The sequence below is a fragment of the Chanos chanos genome, chromosome 6 (assembly GCF_902362185.1).
Source record: "Chanos chanos chromosome 6, fChaCha1.1, whole genome shotgun sequence".
NCBI classification, from domain to species: Eukaryota; Metazoa; Chordata; class Actinopteri; order Gonorynchiformes; family Chanidae; genus Chanos; species Chanos chanos.
In genome coordinates this window covers 17044558-17064964 of record NC_044500.1, presented here as the reverse complement: position 1 = coordinate 17064964, position 20407 = coordinate 17044558, and the positions used below count along the sequence as shown (strand labels likewise).

The following is a 20407-nucleotide window of genomic DNA, read 5'->3' as shown; positions in this document are numbered from 1 at the left end:
TATAATAGATAGGAAGTTGCTTCCTGCAAAGCCAATCTGACAGACTCTCGTACTATGACTCATTACATGGCAGATCAAAGCTCTGCGTTGCTGGGCACAAACACAATGACAAATGAACAGCGTGGGGTTTGACAGAGGGAATCAATGTGACAGCTTCTGCTCTGCACAGCTTCATTAGAGCCTGATCAGGTGGTCTCTGCTGCCGCCGCCACTGCTACCATACTGCTCATGGGGAATGAATGGACTTCTGCAACTCCATGTGTGTGTGTAAATATCAGAGCCACGCTGGCATTAGAGACATAACACACACACACACACACAAACACACACTGCTTCCATCTTATAGCACCGGTCACTTTCACCAGCAGTCAGCAGCCTGTCCACTCGCAATAACATCTGCTCCCAGACAAATGTTAAACTTTCATAAAAAAAAAAAAAAACTTGGTTATGCAACTAAATAAACAATAAACTGCTACTGACTCCGAGTCATGTATTTCTGAACAGTCGTGGTCTTTTCTATTAATTGGTTAGAAGAGAGATTGACATGGTTTAGATATATATTAATAATGGCTTTTAAATGTGCAAACTGGAAATCAATACACCGGTCAGTCAGGATAATGAGAAAACCTCCGGAGAGACTTTACCGCCATGGGGATAATTTACCCACAATTCCTCTAATGACAAAGCAGACAGGAACTGTGTCGCTGACTGTCTCATGGAGAACGGGCTAACTCGATAAAAGACAGATATGACAAATACTCCAACGTCATCTCCCCCTCTTTGTAATTATACCACTCTCATTATTCAAAGTGATATTCATTAACTCTATTGATTCTCTAGGGAACAGGCGCCGCATCAGAATCATTGATAATCTCATTAATACAGATTTCTTACTAAAAAGAGTACAAGCCCTGATTATCAGCTTGTCATTTCCCCCGCTGTTGGTTCTTGACACAGGCTGTATTTTTCAATAACCCCCCCCCCCCCTCCGTCTCACCCTTTTCACCCCGTTCTTTTTTTTTTCTCTTTTCCTCTTATAAAAGCGGCAAAGGAAATGGAAGAAAGAAAGAAAAAAAAATGAATGAACACGGAGAGAAAAAAAAAAATAAAGTCAGTAAAAAGTAATCGTTGAAAAAGAGGGGAAAGTGCAGGTGGCAGTCATTACAGCTGGTCTTTACAACATGCTGCTCCCTGCTCTTTTTTCTTTTTCCTGCTCTCCATCCGCCGCTACGTACAATTCTGCCTGCTGATTTAATCTGCCCTCCATATGGGGTAAATAACCCCTATTCATTGATTTCCTATATCTCCAAAAAAAAAAAAAAAAAAAAAAAAAATCAAGGATCTGAACCAGGCTTATCAGCCATTGAAAGTTTCTCTCTCTGGCTCTTTCTCTCCCTCCCTCTCTCTCTCTCTCACACACACACACACACACACACACACACACACTTGCTCTCTCTCTCTCTCTCTCTCTCTGTGTTAAAAACTAAAAAGACATCTTTTCCTGTAATCGTTTCATTTTAATAAGAAAAAGATTAGATGTAATTGGTGGGACTAGAAGTGTTAGCTAGTATTGCCTTAGGAACAGATTTCCATTTTTAGTTCTTTCTCCAGCACATTACTGCACACCAGAGCAGCAACTTGTGTCAGTTTTATGGTATACTCATTTAGAAATAACAAAGTCCACTCCATGTTTGTGTGTGCAGTCATTCAGTTTCCTACAGTTTTAGGTCAGCAGAGTGTCTTTAAATCCGGGGTTTATGAGGGGAAAAAGATTATCATGGTTTTTGGTGAGATTAAAACTAACTTGTGATGCTGGGGCGTTCCTCTTTCTTTTTTTCTTTCTTTTTCATTCCAGTGTTTTCTGGTTTCACCTGTTTACCTTCCAGTGCTGCTTGGTAACCCTTCCGACAACTCTCTGATGGTAAATAACGACACGACTGATCTCAGGTGACGGCATTCCGCGCCCGCCGCTGCATTTGCATTCTTCATCTTTCTAACGGCGATACCGTCCAACGGCACTTTTCAGGGACCGCAGCTACACCCAACCAGTTCATTAGCAAAACGTCCCATCAGACCTCCGCAGAGAGAACTGAATTACGGCCGCAGTCTCAAGCACGCTGCGTGTTTCACATGCTTCATTGATTAATCACCATGTGAAAAAAATACCACATATGCGGTTACACAACGTATTTCACCGAGCCTTACCACCTACTCAATCAATTCGATTACCTTTACGCGTCGGGTCCGTGACTGATACCGTACCATTGGACAAACTAGTGAACTTCAGAACAGAGACAAGAACATAAAGTACAGACGTGTACATTCATACGCAGAACAGACGATGTAGAGAAGATTTTCCACAATGAACATGAGGCAGCATATGTGCTTGGAGGGAAGGGTATTATCTGTGATCTAATAACTGGTTTCACCTGACAAGCCTTCCCAGAGCTGGCGTACCCTCTTGCTGCTCTAGATGACGTTCAATATTTTAGGCCCTGGAGCGCATCTTGTTACCACCTTTAAATCACCATGTGTGTGGAGGGACTCCCCGGGGAGAAAGGGCCAAACATGATTTGAATATCCTTTAGCATTCAGAGTGCATGCAAAGCACAAACGCCGACTAGCCATCAATCAGCTCTTTATGGGGAATGAGAGAGTTTATGGTAAATGCTAAGTGTGATGTGAGGGAAATTGCTCTGGAGCCTTGCCATATTTCTTCTTTCTCTACCTCCCTCTCACTCTGTCTCATTCTCTGTCTCTCTCTCCTTGTGTCTCTCGCTCTCTCTGTCTCTCTCTGTCTGTCTGTCTCTCTCTCTCTCTCTCTCTCTTTCTCTCTCTGTCTCTTTGAGTCTTTCTTTCCTTGTCAGGCTGCACCTGCTTGTCACCACGCAAATGTCAAGCCCTCGTCTTACATGCTGCCTTTTTGAAAGAGACATTTGCTGCAAAGAGGTGCAAACTATTCTGACTGTTATATCATTAAAAATACCTCTAACAGGAACACCAAACAGATTGATCTCATGTCTGATTAAAAAAATAAACCCTGCCAGGGTGTATCTATCATATCTATAAACCAAAGGACTTACACATTTATTCCAAGTTCTTCATATTTAACTACTTTGATCAATGTTTAGTACTCAGAATCACGAGTACTATTTTTGTGATTTTTGTAAAAGCATTTATAAACCAAACCTCATCTGATCATTTTCCTTCAAGAAAAAAAAAACAAAACAAAAAAAAAAAGCAAAGCTTCTTGATGGAACTCAAATCATATTAAAGAAGAAGGTTTGAATTTTAAAGGAACTTTCCTCCCCCCACTTGTTCTCAGGGGAGGGAATGGTATCAGTGTTTCATGCTATTTGATATTTTCATGAAGTATTTCTTGGTTTTTGCCCTTTCTTTCTTTCTCTGTCTCTTTCTTTCTGTCTTTCTTTCTTTTTTTTGCTGTCTCCTCGTCTTCTACCGTCTTGAACTACCGTCTTTTTCTCAGGGCCATACAAAATAAGGTAATATTGTCCTCCAAACATGTTCCCCAGGTAATTCCCTGCTGTCTCCCTGCACTGCGTACACAGGCTTGGGTCCACTCTAGATGAAGTGCTTTCCAGATAGAAGCTGGCATTCCAAATGCGGTAAAGAAAGCCTGGAGCGGTCTGGTTCCTAAGCGTTCCAGAGAGTCCGTGACTGCATGCATCACCAACGTCAGCCCCAATTAGCCAGGTGTATACATCCTGACATCCCATGAGAGATAGAGGTAGCACAGGAAAGGGTGGGTGATGTACTGCCCTAACATTGCTGTCCTCCAACAGTCAGATCAATGCAACGGTGACAAAAGACACAAAGCAGAAAAGGAGACAGTCACTGCTGTATGTAGATGGACTCGTACGGAGGTTAAGAGCTGGACTGAATTATGCCGCTGTGACTGTCAATCACTTGAACCTGCCAATGATTTTTCAGTTATCACTGTCCTGTGCCCCCCCCCCCCCCCCCCGCCCCCCTTCATGTCCAATGACCAATTACATATGCTACTGTGGATCTCAGAACATTTTCTGCAGCAAAGTTTAGAATACAAAAACTGCCATACAAATTAAGTTCATGAAAGATTTTTTTTCTATACAGTGAACTGTATAGCATAGCATTTTATAATATCATGGAGCGTAACAAACTCGGAGGTTTGTGCAATTTGCTAAAGTCAGCTTTATAGGTGCTGAACTATCGGTGATCACAGGCAAGCTGATCCCTTGCTCAGTGACTAATACAGACTGAGCCTGACTCACAGCTACCGCCCGAGTACAGAGGCGGGTCAATGAAAAAAAATCAAGCCAAGTGAACCAAGACACCTTTTGAAGTCCCTGGATCCTTCCATTCCCACTGAGCCTGTGCACAGTGCAGAAAGGGACGGCTGGATATATGAGTGTTATAGATCCGATACGGGAGCCAAACGGGAATGGGCAGAAAAAATTGTGTGGGTGGACAGTGGCTGGAACCATCGATCGGTAATAAACATCATCACCCTCCAACTCCTCAGAGCCGCTCCTCTCTTCTCTGATACCTCCTCGTCTGACCAAGCCGACGGAGCACGGACCCGCTCGGCGTGTAAACACGAGCGTCCGCTCTAACGGCGAGATGTTAATGTCGCGCAGCGCGCTTGTCACTAACAATGGTCCGCTCGTTTTGCCTGGAACGCCAGCTGAGCACGTCTAGGGGGAGAGACGAGTTCAGAGAACGTGTGAATGGACCCTATTGACATTAACAGCAGACGCAGCACAAAAGCTGCCGTTAGGAACACAGACGTTATGAAAACACGTTCACGTTTTGTCCAGTGGAACATATTCAGCACACGGTGTCCTGTCGGGTTCGATAATGCACAGAATGAGCTTCAAAAGCAGTCACATGACTCAGATAAAGGGGAGGCTAGTCAGTGCTCATAAACCAGCAGAGAGAGAACACGTAGGTTCTTCATAAAGGAGCAGATGTTTACTGAATTAGACAAGGCTTCTGGAGTGAGATGAGGGGTGTAAGGTACAAGGTGTTAGAGAAACACACAGACGCCCCCACACACACATATGCACATGAGCGCGCATGCGCGCGCGCACACACACACACACACACGCAAACACACACACACATTCATGCAGGCCATAAAAAGCTTACAAAAGAGACAGAACACCACCCTGGGGAAATGGTGTTCTGAAAGACAGCTATTGAGGGAAACAGCAGGTCCATAGAAATAGCAGGAACAGTGTAGGTGTGGGCTGTGGCAGGGAGTGAGAGAAAGAGAAAGAGAAAAGAAAGAGAGATCACAGTAGCTGCCACCTCCTCAACACCTGAGTGAGAGAGAGAGCGAGAGTGAGAGAGAGAGAGAGAGAGAGAGAAAGAGAAAGAGAGAAAAAGAGAGAGAGAGAAAGAGAGAGAGAGCCAGAAAGCCCCCGAGTCAGAGCCAGTGCCCTGGAACGGGCGGAGTGGGTGTTTTTGAGGTGGATGGGGTTATGCCATCCACACACGTGATAACACTCATTTTCAATGTGAATTGACAAGCAGGCTCCAGAAGAACAATTAGGAGGGTATAGAGGCAGTGAATGGCCCTTGATGAGTGCAGAGAGCATGTTGGAATAGGTTAATCACCAGTAATCCAAAAACAGGTGTTCAACATATTCAATTCCTCCCCCTTTGAATTATATAATCATCAGAACTGAAGAGCATGCAGTTTAATTAAAGGGGATGTCCTCTTCTTCCACACATTATTTTATTTTATTCTTTCTTTTTTTTTTTCTTTTTTCTTTTTTTTTCTTTCAAGAGCCGTGAAGCAATACTGATTGCGTCGGATCACCGAGAGCAAATTGCTTTTCCTCAGCGATGGAAGAGAAAAGGTGGAGAGCGGGGAGTGAAGAAGAGAAGAAGGAGGGGAATAGTGAGGGAGAAGAAAGAGAGAGAGAGGGGGGGGGTTATCATTTATCACTGGAACTCAGTGGTGATGAGAGTCATCTGGGAACACAGCTCAAATCATTTAAAGGGACCTTCAGTAGCATTTTGAATGCCTGTAAATATCTACAGCACTTCATCGTCTGAGAGAGAGAGAGAGAGAGAGAGAGAGAGAGAGAGAGAGAGAGAGAGAGAGGGAGAGAGAGCGAGAAACATACTTTAAAGGTCAGTTCACTCCTACTAAAACCATAACTGTTAACACTCAAAAACTCTCTTTCTCAATGTCAGGTACATTTCATTCTCTACTCCTCTATGCTATTGTTTCAGACCAGTCTGTGTTATTTTCCTATTTGTAAGATTTATTTTTCATGGACTATGCACATAAGGATATGTTAAAGGATACCATCAGTATAAAAGAGACTGAAAGTGTGCCAGACAAACCTGATTAAAGAAGCTTATGTTAAGTCTTTTACAAATTGACTTACTAATGATTAGATTTTGATGCCTGATACGTAACAGCTTTAAAATATGATTAAATATAGAAAATTCCCCTTAGATGTAACTTGTAATTCATGTGGGGTTTCTTCCATGAAGCATATGCTCACTACAATCTTCAATTCGTTTGTTTTATGAAACAAGCCAAAATCGAATTAAACTGTAAACATATTATCTGCAATCCAAAATGCTGTTGAGAACTTTTAAATTTGATTACTCAGAGCCAAAGCCATGAAAGATATTGAGTTACTGAAAGAGCAAAATCTTAAAATAATCTACCATTATGGCTTTAAGTACTTCATTACAGCCAGAGATTACGAGAGAGTGAAAAGGGGTATAAAGGCCCTGTTACAGGCACAACAGGGTGGCATGTCTTTCACTGGAGCCAATGTAGAAAACGCCAGCAACTATACTCATGTTCATGCTCTCCTCTAATATACTGTGTGTAACTGTGTGTGAGTGTGTGTTTGTGTGTGTGTGCATGTGTGTGTGTGTGTGTGTGTGTGTGTTTGTGTGTGTGTGTGTGTGTATGAATAACATCGGGTGTAATTAGAAAAGAATACAGGTTGTGGCATATTCAGGTCAGGTTTGGATATGGAAACAAGGCTGGGGAAAAAATGTTATGAATTGGGTTTTGTAATTAGATTCTGTCATTCTCCAGCACTAACCCATAGATTTATACTCATCTAAGCAAAATCGATTCCAATACGACACAACTGACAACATGTTCAATCAAGCAAACACTGTTTCTCTCCTCTCTTTCAGTTTTCTTGCTTCCCTGCTTTCTTTGTTCCACTCCTGTTCTCTCTCTCTTTCTCTCTCTCTCTCTCTCTCTCTCTTGCTCTCTTTTCTGTCCTCTCTCTCCCTCCCTTCGTCATGAGGTTTCTAAGTGCCTGACAGGGTAATTGATTGTGTGTGAATGAGAAGCTGTCCACACAGATGTTAGTACCGCACAGCATGATGAAGACCATTAAATCAACCACAGTCCAAAGAATGGCTGGCAAATCCATTTTTCAAAATTCTACGATAAACATACATATTTGAAAATTCACGCCTGCTTAAATATTCCTCCTACCCGACACAGTATTGTCCACTTGTGTTTGACTGTCTGATAAGAACAAATGCTGCGTGGTAAGAGCAGAAAATCAGCAGCAATGATGTGATGTCTCTATGTGTGTGTGTGTGTGTGTGTGTATGTGTGTGTGTGTGTGTGTGTGTGTGTATCTGACCTATGCGAATGCAAGTAAAGGCTGAGCTTTGCCAGCAAAACACAGAGATAGCGCTGACAGCAGGGAAAAGCCAGCCTGACAGCAGTCACATCTCTCAGGACGTGGAGGAGCAGGAGGCTGTCCACCTCCACGCTGGGGTCATTTATCTGGCTTTTAATCAAGAGGAGGAGGTAGGGAGGGGAGGGGAGAGGAGAGGAGCCTGACATTCAGAGTTTGGCCCAACCTCATCAGAACCTCCCTACAAACACCCTCTTTACTCTTGGGTCAACCTGGGGCAGGCAGAAGCTCACTCCTGCCTGTCTGTGTAACCTAAGTCACAGTAGGAATGAGGGTGCTGATGAATTACCTACTGGAGAGAAATTGGTCAGATCTGGACAGGTAAGGGGTGGGGGGTGTAACTCTGACTCCTGAGGCCAGAGGAGGATAAGTCAGAGTGGGTGGCAGTGAGAGCCAAGGGAGGGTGGTGCTCCTATAGCGTACAGTGTAATAGAGTCAGGCTGCAGGGCACATACCCTCCACAGGACAGCTGTCAGTGTGTGGATGGCTAGCAGGTTTGGAGCTGGCCCTGCTCTGCACCAACAGGGAATAACATGTCGGCTTCATCTGACACCCCATAATCACAGCTGCTCTCTGGGGACTGGCTGCACTGAGGGGATGCATTTGTAAAGTTGAGAATGTACACACACACACACACACACACACACACAGTCACTTCCTCACTACTAGACAAGAAACAGAAGGCTGTGTGCCTAATTCTCTACATCATTATGTGTTTCTCCAAAACCTCTGTGTAATCATTCTGCGTAGTGGACTGTTTCTCTCTACTTCTCCCTCCCTCCCCATCTCTCTCTCTCTTGCACTCTCTCTGTGCATGTGTACACACCAAAAATGAAAACATGGCATGCTGTAAGAATTATTCTTCTCTCCCTCCCGTGCGTTCGTGCGCGTGCGTATCCGTACACGCATGCTTATATACCTATTCTCGGGGGTACATTGTTTTGCAATAACTAAATCGATCTATTGACCGTCTTCAACTCCTTACGCGGCGATATACTGTCATCTGACAGAGCCTTTCTGCTTTTAGCTCGGCTTTGAAAGTTCAGAGTGGATGGATGGGTGGTTACATTAGCTAGAGTGCTTTTCAAGGTAATGTGTGCAACACAGGACAAGTCTAGAGAGTCTCCGAATCCCTGACGGAAGGTGACTGATCGGGTCACTTCGGCCCATAGACCTCTGAGGGTAAAAAGTCAAAATGTGATACGGGGACACAGGATCGATGCTTTAATAAACAAAAAACAAAAACAAAAACATTCCATAATTAGAACGGAAAATTACGCACTTTGACAAACGCTCGTTTCTGATTACATTAGACGTTCTATTTGCTTAAAATTCTTATAGAAAATCAATCAGTAAAATTAAGCAAACACATGTATCCATGTATACAGAAAATAAATCACATGTATTAGATATGAGCATTACCTTCGTGTTTTTAGTTATTAGTTGCTGTCTGAACTGAAATTAAAACATGAAACTCTGTTTGAGGCATCGTTAAGTATTAAGTATTAAAAAGGACGGATTAAATATCTTTCTGTAACAGAAATATATAGGTATAGAAATTTAAAGTGTAAAAAACAGAAAAGAAGGTGAAGTTCTTCTGTGGGCGTTTGTGTATTATACCGAACAAATGCATGTCAACTTTTTAGTAATGATTAGTGGGATGGTGGAGCAATAAACATTTTAGAAGGCAGGATCATGGTCATATTATTGTATTCGAACCTATAATTTAAGCAGTTCTGACTTATTTGGCAACATGTGTTCCTGGCCTCTCAAACAAACTCCTTGGAGCGGCGTATACTGAAATTTCAATATTTCAGCTAGCTTGTAATTGATCAGAGAGTACTTCAAACTTGGCGTGTAGCAATACTGGCTATAACGAGTATTATGGGGCGTCTCTCTGAAAATGTATTTTTACTTTGCAGTTTCGATGTCTGAAACTGTGTCAGATCATTGTTCTGGTGCTCTGAGCGGGACTTTAAGTTTGAATTCACAATTAATGATGTTTTTCGTTTGTCTGTTTGTTTGCGGGTTTTGTATGGGGTAATATGGATTTGATGGGGTAATATGGATTTGATGGGGTAATATGGATGGCCTCTATAAATCATGATATCCTCTTCATCCCTTTGTGACCGTTTAACTGTAAAGTCCTGAACGTTCAGCAGAAATAATGTCTTAAACAAATGTATAGCTTTCGCGCAGACTGGATAGCCTGTGCTATGTTTGGCATAGACGACCTTATAGAATCGAGTAGAGCAAAGAGCGAAAAACGTTTTAAAACCACTCGAGCAAGAGGCCTGTCGCTAATATTATAAAGTTTATGTAGTGTGAAAAATGGCACTCTTGCACAGTTCTCAGTGTTATTAAGCATTTAATGATTTTACTATTTTGAACCTTTATGAGATATTAGTTATTAAAGTTCATGGTTTAGGCAAAATGCACCTATGCCTGAAGAACTCGCGCATGAGTGATCAAAAGTTTAGAAATCTAACATTAACTGTGACTCCGTCATTTTAGGTTTTTCCTGCGTCAGAACTCTACAACAGTAGCACTTTCTGCAATTGCTGAAATGTTTTTGGGCTATTTCCACAACAAGTACTGGTATGATTAATGAAATTTCTTGTGCCCATACAGCGCACTGAGCCGCTACATTTATTAGTCTTACATCGCTTTGGAAGGAAGTCCGCTGTAAAACATAATGCACAGAGCAAGTAATAACAGAGCGTGATAGACGTCTATAAAATAAACCTTTACGTATTTCGATCTGAGACAGAGACAATACGGCGAGTACCAGTCGGTCGCTGTAGCCCGGAGTCGGGTACTGCATGCGTTCTACTCCAATCCCCCGTTTACACAGCGGAGAACACATGTGTTCCAAAATACAGTTGTTCTAACGAACGAATAGCTTACCTTGACCTAGTGCGATCAGCGCGATAAAAAAGAAAATCATCAGCAGAATGACCATATTTGGTCGATAATATCTTGAGGTGTCCATGCTCACGGCAGTGGGTTCCTTTCTTAGGATGATATGTCCTTGTGTTAAAAACACTTTCCTAACAATGCAACGGGAAAGACAAACAAGCGCTGCTCTGAGGAGCCACTGGCCAAGAGACCTCTGTCGAACTGCGGAAGTAACGCGGCGGCTCCGCTTGATTGGGAGCTCTGATCAGATTTGTAATCAGCGAAGAGGGAGAGTATGTTGAATTTCAACGCTCACTAAGCCGATTGCTCGCTCCGAGTGTTGTCAGCGCCTTCGAGACAGAGCGCCGCTGTTTCAGTACCACGGACAGCTCCTAGCGTCAGCAACTGGAACAACTTCAACGTAGCAGAAAGTTTGTGAGCCTACTGTCCATAATCTAATGCTGCCCTCGCTTAAACTGCCGAAGCATTACAATTACTGTGTTTAATAATGAGTATTAATAGCCATTTAATAATGGATATAGCATTTTATGAAGACTAAGGGTTGATTTTGATCGTCTATAAGTAGCCACATACAAACATACTATTAGCAGTTTTATGAGACGTCCGTAAACAATTCTATCACTGTCTGAGCCAGTGGTACTCTGACAATCAGATAAGGAAATATAAAATAGACGCATCACGAATTTCTCTGAGTGCCTAGGTGAATTATTTCTATTTAACACTTATTTTAAATCCACTTGTAGTGAAATTGCCATCTACTTTCTCAAAATGCCTATAATGTACACATGCAAATGTGGCTTTGTTGTGAAAATTATTTAAATGTTAATGGATAATCTCATTATTTAAATGATCCTGCACGGAAAAAGGTGGATGTTGCTAAAATGTGTGTGTGTTGGGGGGGGGGGGGGGGGGGCTCATCAGAAATTACTCATACAATGACCTCTTCATCAGTTGCCAATATTTGCACTCTGAGAAGGAGTCAGTCAAATGGGAAAGAGCAATACTCATGAAAAATACATGGGGTTAGACAGTGGGATTTATGGAAATAACAAGGAAATGTTAAGCAATGCCGAGGTGTAAGGTTTTATCAGTTCTACTTTGTGAATCTTAATATATGTTCTATACGGGTGCTCATTTTCAGAATTAATGCATCCCTATGTTTTTTGTAGGTTTTTTTCTTATTTTTTTCATTGGTTTTGTGTTCATTTCTTGGAGAAATGCTCCCTAATACAGACTTTTTAATATATATAACCTTTAAACACTAGGACTGTAAAAAAAAAAAAGATTGAATACATAGCTGGTTTCTTATGGTTCTGGACTAAATTGCCAATGAAATGGAAAAACTCAGCTTTAGTGGAGAGTTAAATTTTGGCCCAGACACTGTCAGAGAAACTAGCCCTTAATGTGTGAAGGTATCTTAATGACCTGTTACCAACTTATTTAGTAAAGGTTTGTTTTCTTTGTATTTGTTACAAATGAGATATATGCAAAGCCTTGGAAACTCCAATGCAACCAAGCCAGAGGTCCATCATAATGGAGCCATAATGGCTGACTGTGCCTTCAGGCAAAGGCAAAAAACAGAGTTGTTGCAACAGCCCAAGATCTCATCAGACCTGTACTTAAAAGCAAAACTCTACTAAGCACATTCACCAGAGCTGAACTAATTCACAGAATGTTTGTACTGTTCCAAAAAGGGCTGTGTTGGGACAATGTAAAACATTCGTAGAACTGATTTAACATGTGTGAATTGGCTGCATTTAAAGACGGAAAGTGCAGACTCACTAAGTCCTCCAATGCGCTCATATGATTAAAGACAGACATCGAGTCACATGCTACATACGTTTATCGACAGGGTCGGACATGCTGGGCTTTAAAAACATAAAAATAAGATAAAGCATGATGAAGTGGGTAAAAAAAAAAAAAATCACTCAAGATTACTGACCCTTAATCAAACTGCAAAGGATCCAGGTCACTAAATCGGAACATGAAATTGTCAGCGACAGAAAGGAATGCTATGACCAAACCACCCAATATGTATTGCAAAAGAAATGAGATCTTGTTTTAAAAAAAAAAACATTCAGATTAATTTGCATTTTCAATGCAGCAAAGAAGTCATTTCCATCGTGGACCTTAATACATGCAAATTGAATATCCTGGTCATCAAAGGAAGATAATTCTTTACCCTCTCACACCGCTTGAAGCAAAGGAAAAAGGTCAAGGTTTACATGTAGCAAATGCCTTTAGGGAAGCATTGCAGCAGCCTCCCGGCTTACATTTAGTCACCGCGTTTAGTTATTTTAAGCATCTCTTTGCTCTAGGCATGAAATGACCATCAGCGCATCCATTCAGTGCAAAAGTACTCGAATTCTATTTGGAAGCTAGAACAAAAGTATGAGCTGTAGTGTTTTACGTGTTCTGAAGAAATTGTCTTCCATTGCCATTAGTGTGGAGGTAATGATTCAATCTTTTTTCAGGCTCAGATTGTTCTCTCTCTATGTGGACATGTTACCACAGATTTCAGAGGGTACTCTTCAGGGATTCAAAATGAGGCTCTGGAGAGAAAGACAAGAGAGAAAGAGGGGAAAAAAGAGAGAGGGAGAGAAGGAGAAAGTGTGTCAGAGAGAGAGAGAGAGAGAGAGAAAGAGAGAAAGAGAGAGAGAGAGAGAGAGAGAGAGAGAGAAAGAGAGAGAGAGATCATTTGGTGATCATCACAGAGAAAGCTACTGATTGTTAACTGTTTCTATCACTGAAACTGAAAAATCTGTTTCCTTCTCACTGGATTACAGCTAAAAAAACAAAAACAAAAACAAAACAAAAAAAAAAAAAACAAAGCAACATAGTGTGGAAGCTGTGGTTCAGAACTATCTGAATAAGTCAAGATAGTCAGACATGAAAACGAGTCTTCAGTAATCTGCATTCAAAACATCACACCAAGATTCCATCCCTTTATATTAGATGGGAAATTAAGAATTGATGTTCTCCTTACCAGATATTTGGCTGAGATATTGTTCATGACAGCCTGTCTGGTCATGCTACTAAAAAAAAAAAAGAAAAGGAAAAGAAGAAGAAAGAAGAAAAAAAGAAAACCTTCATCGCTGTTTTATCAGCTACAGTGAGAGAAGAAATGATGTACTTGGTATCCAAGGGTAATACAATTCCTGTCTCTCATCTCTCTGCAATATTTGAGAACTCGATTACAAATGGACTAAGTGCTTCCGTGCTCACAGCTGTTTTCTTCACTGTTCTAAGGGATCTTAGCTCCATTAAATATCTTCATAAAGCCTGACAATCAACCCTCATCAACGGAGAGCATCAGCTCTCAAACAGCTAGGCTCGCACTCTGTCATCATATGCCATTTGAATGAATTCAAAATTCAAGCAATCTTGGTAATGCAGGCAGTTCCCTTCCTTCTTCCTCAATTTTGCTCTCTCTCTCTCTCTCTCGCTCTCTTTCTCTCGCTCTCTCTCTCTCTTACTCTTTTTCACTCCCTCTCTTTCTCAGTATCCCCTATTCCAGTCAGTCTCTCCTTATCTCTCCATCTTTCCTGGAAAAAAAAAAGTGTTCTTGAAAAATAAAGTGTTCTGTCCCTTCACCGCTTCTCTGCTTATTTGTCTTAATAAGAGTGAATGTCCTTGTCGACCTTATTAAACATTCCCTCACTCTGAATACGTCTCCACTCAGCGCCCAGGACAAATCGGCTGCTTATTCCTGAAATAGTCATTCAGACTGCACGGCCCATCTGGCAGAGCAATACACGCGAACATAAAGAGACCTTGAAACCCAATCTTGGCCCTGTGTTCTGCAAACTGCAACAATAAACAATGTGCTTCAACTGCATTTTTTTTGGCTTCTTTTATGTCTCTGTAAATTGTCTCTCTTGTTAAATGACATGTGAGGTTGAATGGGGATGCGTTCGATAAACTATATTTATGGTCTAAAAGACCGTGAACTTACTGGAGTGCTTCGTAAGGACTGTAACGAACAGGAAGTGTCATCGTTCCAAATATAGCTGTGTACAGTGGGTTATGATGTGTGAAAAGACAATGGCGTTTATTAAAATATATTTTCTCAAAAAAAAAAAAAAATCAGCCTTCAGCCAGTATACATTATGCTTGTGCACATGCATACACACACACACACACACACACACGCACGGAATAATGTATATATTTAATGGTATATTCAGTTAATGATGTTTCCATTAGGATAAGGATACACCATTAATTGGCAGAAGACAGAAGATGACTGTTCTTTATATCTTTATTTGTGTATATATACATGTATATATATGTATATATGGAAGAGGGTATAGGTATATTATTTATGTAGACAGGTGTGAACCGTGTCCTCAGAGTCAATAACATAAATACATAAACAGAAGTTGTAACAGGAACATTCACCTCTGGTTAAACCTGACAATCTTGCCATCTGGATAAATACTGAGTACATCAAAAAATTTCACATTGAAAACCTGAAAAATTATACCAATTAAAAATTCATACTAATGTTCAAGTGGACCACAAAAATGTAATAATATAATGTTATGTTCAGAGTAAAAATAAATTACTGCAGTGTCCTTCGAACTATAATATGAAGCCAGTGTGGCCTCATGTAACAATTTCATTTATATGCAGCAACCGGTAGCAGTTTCTATCCATTATCCATTTCTCCAGCTGCCAATCCCAGAGTGCTTAGCTCACTGAAGAGTGGCCCAGTCATTTTCCTCTCTCCTGGCTCGAATCTGACAGTACCTTGACCAGGAGCGACCCGAATAGCCAAGCCTGTCTCTGCTATTCATCAAGAGGGATCTCCATATGTCTGCAGATCTCAAGGTTGGGTTGTAGATATCTCTCAGTCCCCAGTGGGCCCATTTGTATCTTTGATCACATGTCTGTAATGTTTTCTGCTCTTTCCGAGCCCCACAGGTAAAAGCCAGATCAGCCTTAAACATTTGACCCACAGGTGAAATGAAGAACCTTGCCCCCATGGTGACATCGTTCCATCCACAAAATAATTGTTTCAAATGGTATTACTGTGGTTTTCTTGACCAGATTCGAGAGGAAAACGAAAAAGTAGCAGGGGAAAAAGAAATGAAATGAAGGCGAAGGGGGGGGGGGGGATCAGTGAAGCTGCAACTCTGGTACTGAAAACTCATTTGTTTCACATAAATGTATGACTTTAAGGCTTGAATTCCTTGACTTGTTTTGCCAGGTTGCCTAGTTGTGTCAAGTTCTAGAAGCAGATAGCTCCAAAACAAACAAACAAACAAACAAAAAAATCTTTGCTGTAAAAAGTAATAAATAAATCAATAAAAAACTTTACCTGCAAGTTCACACTTCTCTATGCTTGACTTCTCTTATAATCATTCAAGCCTTGGTCCAAATAAAAAAAAAAAAGAGGATAATGGAGGATATTTTTAGAGTAGATTAATGAATAATATATTGCAGGAGCTAAACACATGTCTTAAAAATGTTTTGCTGTGGATGGAAAATATCTTACTAAAGCTGATCACAGAACAGCCCAAGTCCCCAATCCCAAGAGTAAATGAATTCTCAGTGCTGTATAGCATTCAATGAGATTATCAGTTCCATCGTCTTTACTCCTCTCATAACACCAACTGAGTTTGATGAAGAAATTGGGACGTTTTTTGATGGGGTGGCGGAGGGCCAAGCAACAGCTCTGTACTATTGTTTATTGTTTGGTAAGAGCTGCTATAGTTAAGCACTATGTACCACCTTTCACTCACCTGTTACAGGTTGCCTTGCTGACAGACCTCTGCATTCTGCTATATGCATTGCACATACATAATCACACAAACACAACCCAGTACTGGGGCCAGGACTTAATTATTCAAAGCACTGATACCCCTAGAGCCCAGTGCAGAGCTTGTATACTAAACAAGATGAGAAGAATTCAGCTTAGGTATATGTCAAACTTAATGACTTCTTATGCTGCAATGAGAAATTCTTTGAATTTTCAATAACATTTGGAGCACACTGGAGCAAAACTCTACTCTGTCAGTGTACACGACAACAGCGTGCTTGTAAATGGTTTATATGTTTTATGGACAAACTGTCTTCAGGCTCCAAACCCAAGGTTTATTACAGCATTTAAAGACAGAGCAGATCCTGGGGAATCCTGGGGAAAGGATGACCACAGCTGTCTTCCCCTCCCCCACTGGGGACTCTGCCAGCCCAGGCATGCTGTCGTTCACAGATTGGGTGAGTTTCACTGCAGTGAAAACACAAATGGAATCAGGTCACAGGTTTAAGAGACACTGAATAATTTAAAACATAAAGGTAAAATCATGGGCTTTGGCAACACAACACGTCGGACATTCCAGACATGTTTGATAATCAGAGCGCTGTGTTAGATAGGCTGCTTTGGTTGGTCATGGTGAATAATTGGGAGAGGTGCATTTCAAGCGGAGCTTAGTGGAGATTCTACTACTTTAAATGGGATTTTACCAGTCATGCACCCCCCACACTCTATGTATCTATCTATCTATCTATCTATCTATCTATCTATGTATCTATCTATCTATCTATCTATCTATCTATTTATCTATCTATCTATCCAGTGAGGTTAAGAGGAGGGTAAATTGTCTAATTCAACACCAATACATACGAGGAGTACAACCAAACAACATCATTAGCACTATGCTAAGAGCACTGAGTTAAGGCACTGAGACACATATAATGGAGAGATGTTTATAGGTTCTTTCACAACATAGACCTTTACTATTACGACTTTTAATATAGTTCTGTTTGCTCCTCAACACCACCTGGAAGACCAATCACTTTAAGTCATGAGGAAAAGGGTAATAGCACAACTTATGAATCATTCATAAAACAAGGCTGGGCTCTATTTTCAGTCTTGTGGGTTTGGGGAATCATGAATATTTACAAGAAGGACTTGGTATTTAAACATCACAAAGACTAATCGGTTAAAGTAAATGCCAGGCAAATGGCTAACCATGTTACTGGGGCTCTTTCTGCCTGAAAGTTGTTATTTTGAAGCATGACCTTTTCAATAGGATAGCGACTTTCTTCCCCTACATTTTAGCTCTCATAATGTAAGAGCGTTTTAAAATCAAAATAATAAAAAAAAAGAGCCCTCTGCTCATCACTCGTCAAACAAATTTAATCCATTATGCCTGAGTTAAAAAAAAAAAAAAAAAAGTTTTGCCATTCTCATACACAAGCCCTCATTCAGTGAACTCCGCCTTAATAAACAAATCCCATCCACTTGAGGAAAAACTAGCGCAACAATGGGGCTTATCAGCACTCTAATACAACCATTTTTAATGAGATTCCTAACACAGCTCTCCTCGTCCAAAACTGATAACAATTACCATGCGAAGACGCGATGAATAAATACATAAACAACCAACCGACTGGCTTCATTTTACTGAATCCACGTAGACTAGCTTGATTTTTTGCAACTCAGCTCTGGAGAACATCTGTCAATGTCTTGAACCTTCTGAGAGGTGCAGTCGCGGAAACATTTCCTCTTTTTTTTTTTTTTTAATACCACAGAAAGCAATTCCCTGATGAGCACACAAATCACATATAAAATAGCAACAGCAAGACATTTAAGAAGTGGCGTGACAGCACTTTTATCCCACAGGCACTAAAATCTTTGCAACCTCTTTTTATCCACTCAAATGGTTATTGATGTTGAGACCTGGTAATGTTCATGGGAATATCCTGACGCTGCAGTATAAGCACTGCTGCGCGTGGCTGTTCGCTTTTAAAGTAAGCACGAGACGCATAGGGTATATCATGTTTTGGGTGATCGTGCCTGTATACCCAGAGGTCAGCGTATAACTAAGAGCTTTCAGCGAATTAATGTTCACTACCTACTACTGATGGAGGTTCAGTGGCTGCACCAAGGCGTCATTCGTAAACGCCATTTAATATTATTATCCCAGATGTAATTATACTGCCGCTAAACAGCTCTGACAATAAAAGCAGTTTACCGGTTAATGTTCCTGCACCCACTCATAAGACAATGATTGTGTCCCAAACAAAAAGCCCGCTGCCAAATAGGCCGGCCTTTGAAAAGCCGCCTATGCACATCCCTCGGTAAGCCATTATAGTTTACAAAAATAAAAATGTTTATTTAGTTCTTGATGCTGCACAGATATCAGATTTGTTCACATGAGAATGAATGCACTGGAAAAGAACCACTGAAATCCTTACGGTTTGTAAATATGAACGCACAGTTTCACAGATAACGTGTGATCATTTTTTTTTAGAGGTAATCTATATTTTAACAAAAAGAAAGAAAGAAAGAAAGAAAGAAATAGAAATAAAGGGGAAAAAACACCTGCCCATGGATGAGAATCGATCCATGGAGTTATTTCAGTGGCGGAGACTGGAGGAGGACTACCCCTGCGTATAAAAGAATGAGACGACATATGATCTTCAGCATGTTCCATAGCCTACACATACTGTGCATAACAGAACATAAACGCATGCCATGATCGTATTTTCCTCTCCATGTGACTTTCCCTCGTGCAACAGTGGATTATACAACTCCAGGAAATTAAAGGTACTGAGAAAACGCGATTGGCGTCTTGTGACTGATTGGTAGAGAGGTTGATAAGACCCTCGGTGCAGCGTAGCTTTGTTTGAAATTCAATGAGGGATGAGCTAGTTATGTCCCTGCCTCTCAGTGGTTCAGCAGATGATCTGGAAAAAAAGGTCTGATCCACAGACTGACTAATCTTTGTTTTCTGAAGTAACAAAAGTTGAAGAACATGAAGCGATTCAGAGAGATCTATCACAAAATAATGTTTAGGCATTTAAACTGTCAGATGTTAATAAATCAGCGAGTTCGTAATGTGCATAGTGAAGGTATGTAATTAGCTAATAAATATTAAGACAGCAATTGACGATAGAGCCCGTTCTCCTCTGTCTTAAACTGGCAGGAGTTTGGACACTTTCAAAAGAAGAAGAAGAAGAAGAAGAGGAAGAAGAAGAAGAAGAAGAAGAAGAAGAAGAAGAAGGAGACTAATAAAAGCATTACAGTCACACACAAGTCTGGCTCTTTTTGCAGGTGTGGCATATACTCTGTGTCTGCTCAAAATCAAAGGTCGTCATCTACATTCTCATACATGTCACTCAAATTGTTTTTGTGCTCAGAACAATGTCGCTGAAATGATACCTTATGAACTTGATGTTCTCGACTTTGTTCTTTTGCATTGTAAAATCAAAAGCAATCTGAGTGTTGCAACAGTTAAGTGAAGGGTTTCTTGTAATTTACTTCTGCACCATTTCATCTTTCCTGAAACATCATGTTTAAGTGTCTGTCAAATTATGGAGGGCCTCACACACTAGGAACTGAACAGTAATGATACAGTCCAGACAAACACATAAATATTTTACACTGGCTGTGAATCAGATCTGTAATAAATATACATCTTCACTTTATTCTCTCCACAACATTAACTCCAACTGGTCAAACATTTGCGAACATGTTTTTGGATAATCTGTTTATCAAAATTGTAGTTGGTCCCATCCATCTGTCCATGCCTTATGATGAATATTGCAAACAGGGCTGAGGTATTTTAGGTTGGACGTTGAACGTCATCCGGATGTGAACAGGTATTGAATTTTTTGTGAACTGCAGTTGGGCTATTACATTCCTTCTAAGTTTCTTAACCTGAGATGATGTACTGTGTGTGTGATAAACCCAACACAGAAACCGACATTCACGAAAGCAGATCCACAGTCCCCCCCCTCTGTGAAGGTTCCAGCAGAAAGGGCCCAGGCTGTGGGGGGGA

General features: G+C 40.9%; 1 protein-coding gene across 1 annotated transcript in view; it reads right to left on the bottom strand.

Annotated features, from left to right (window-relative positions):
- sez6b (seizure related 6 homolog b) overlaps nucleotides 1-10563 on the bottom strand; it is a 130560-nt gene extending 119997 nt beyond the window's left edge. Inside the window, exons 1-2 of the mRNA XM_030778118.1 lie at nucleotides 10449-10563; nucleotides 4508-4684 (exon numbers count right to left, since the gene is read on the bottom strand). Coding sequence (XP_030633978.1) covers nucleotides 4508-4684; nucleotides 10449-10563 — 292 coding nt within the window. The remainder of the gene's footprint in view (nucleotides 1-4507; nucleotides 4685-10448) is intronic.
- Between the last annotated feature and the right edge of the window lie 9844 nt (nucleotides 10564-20407).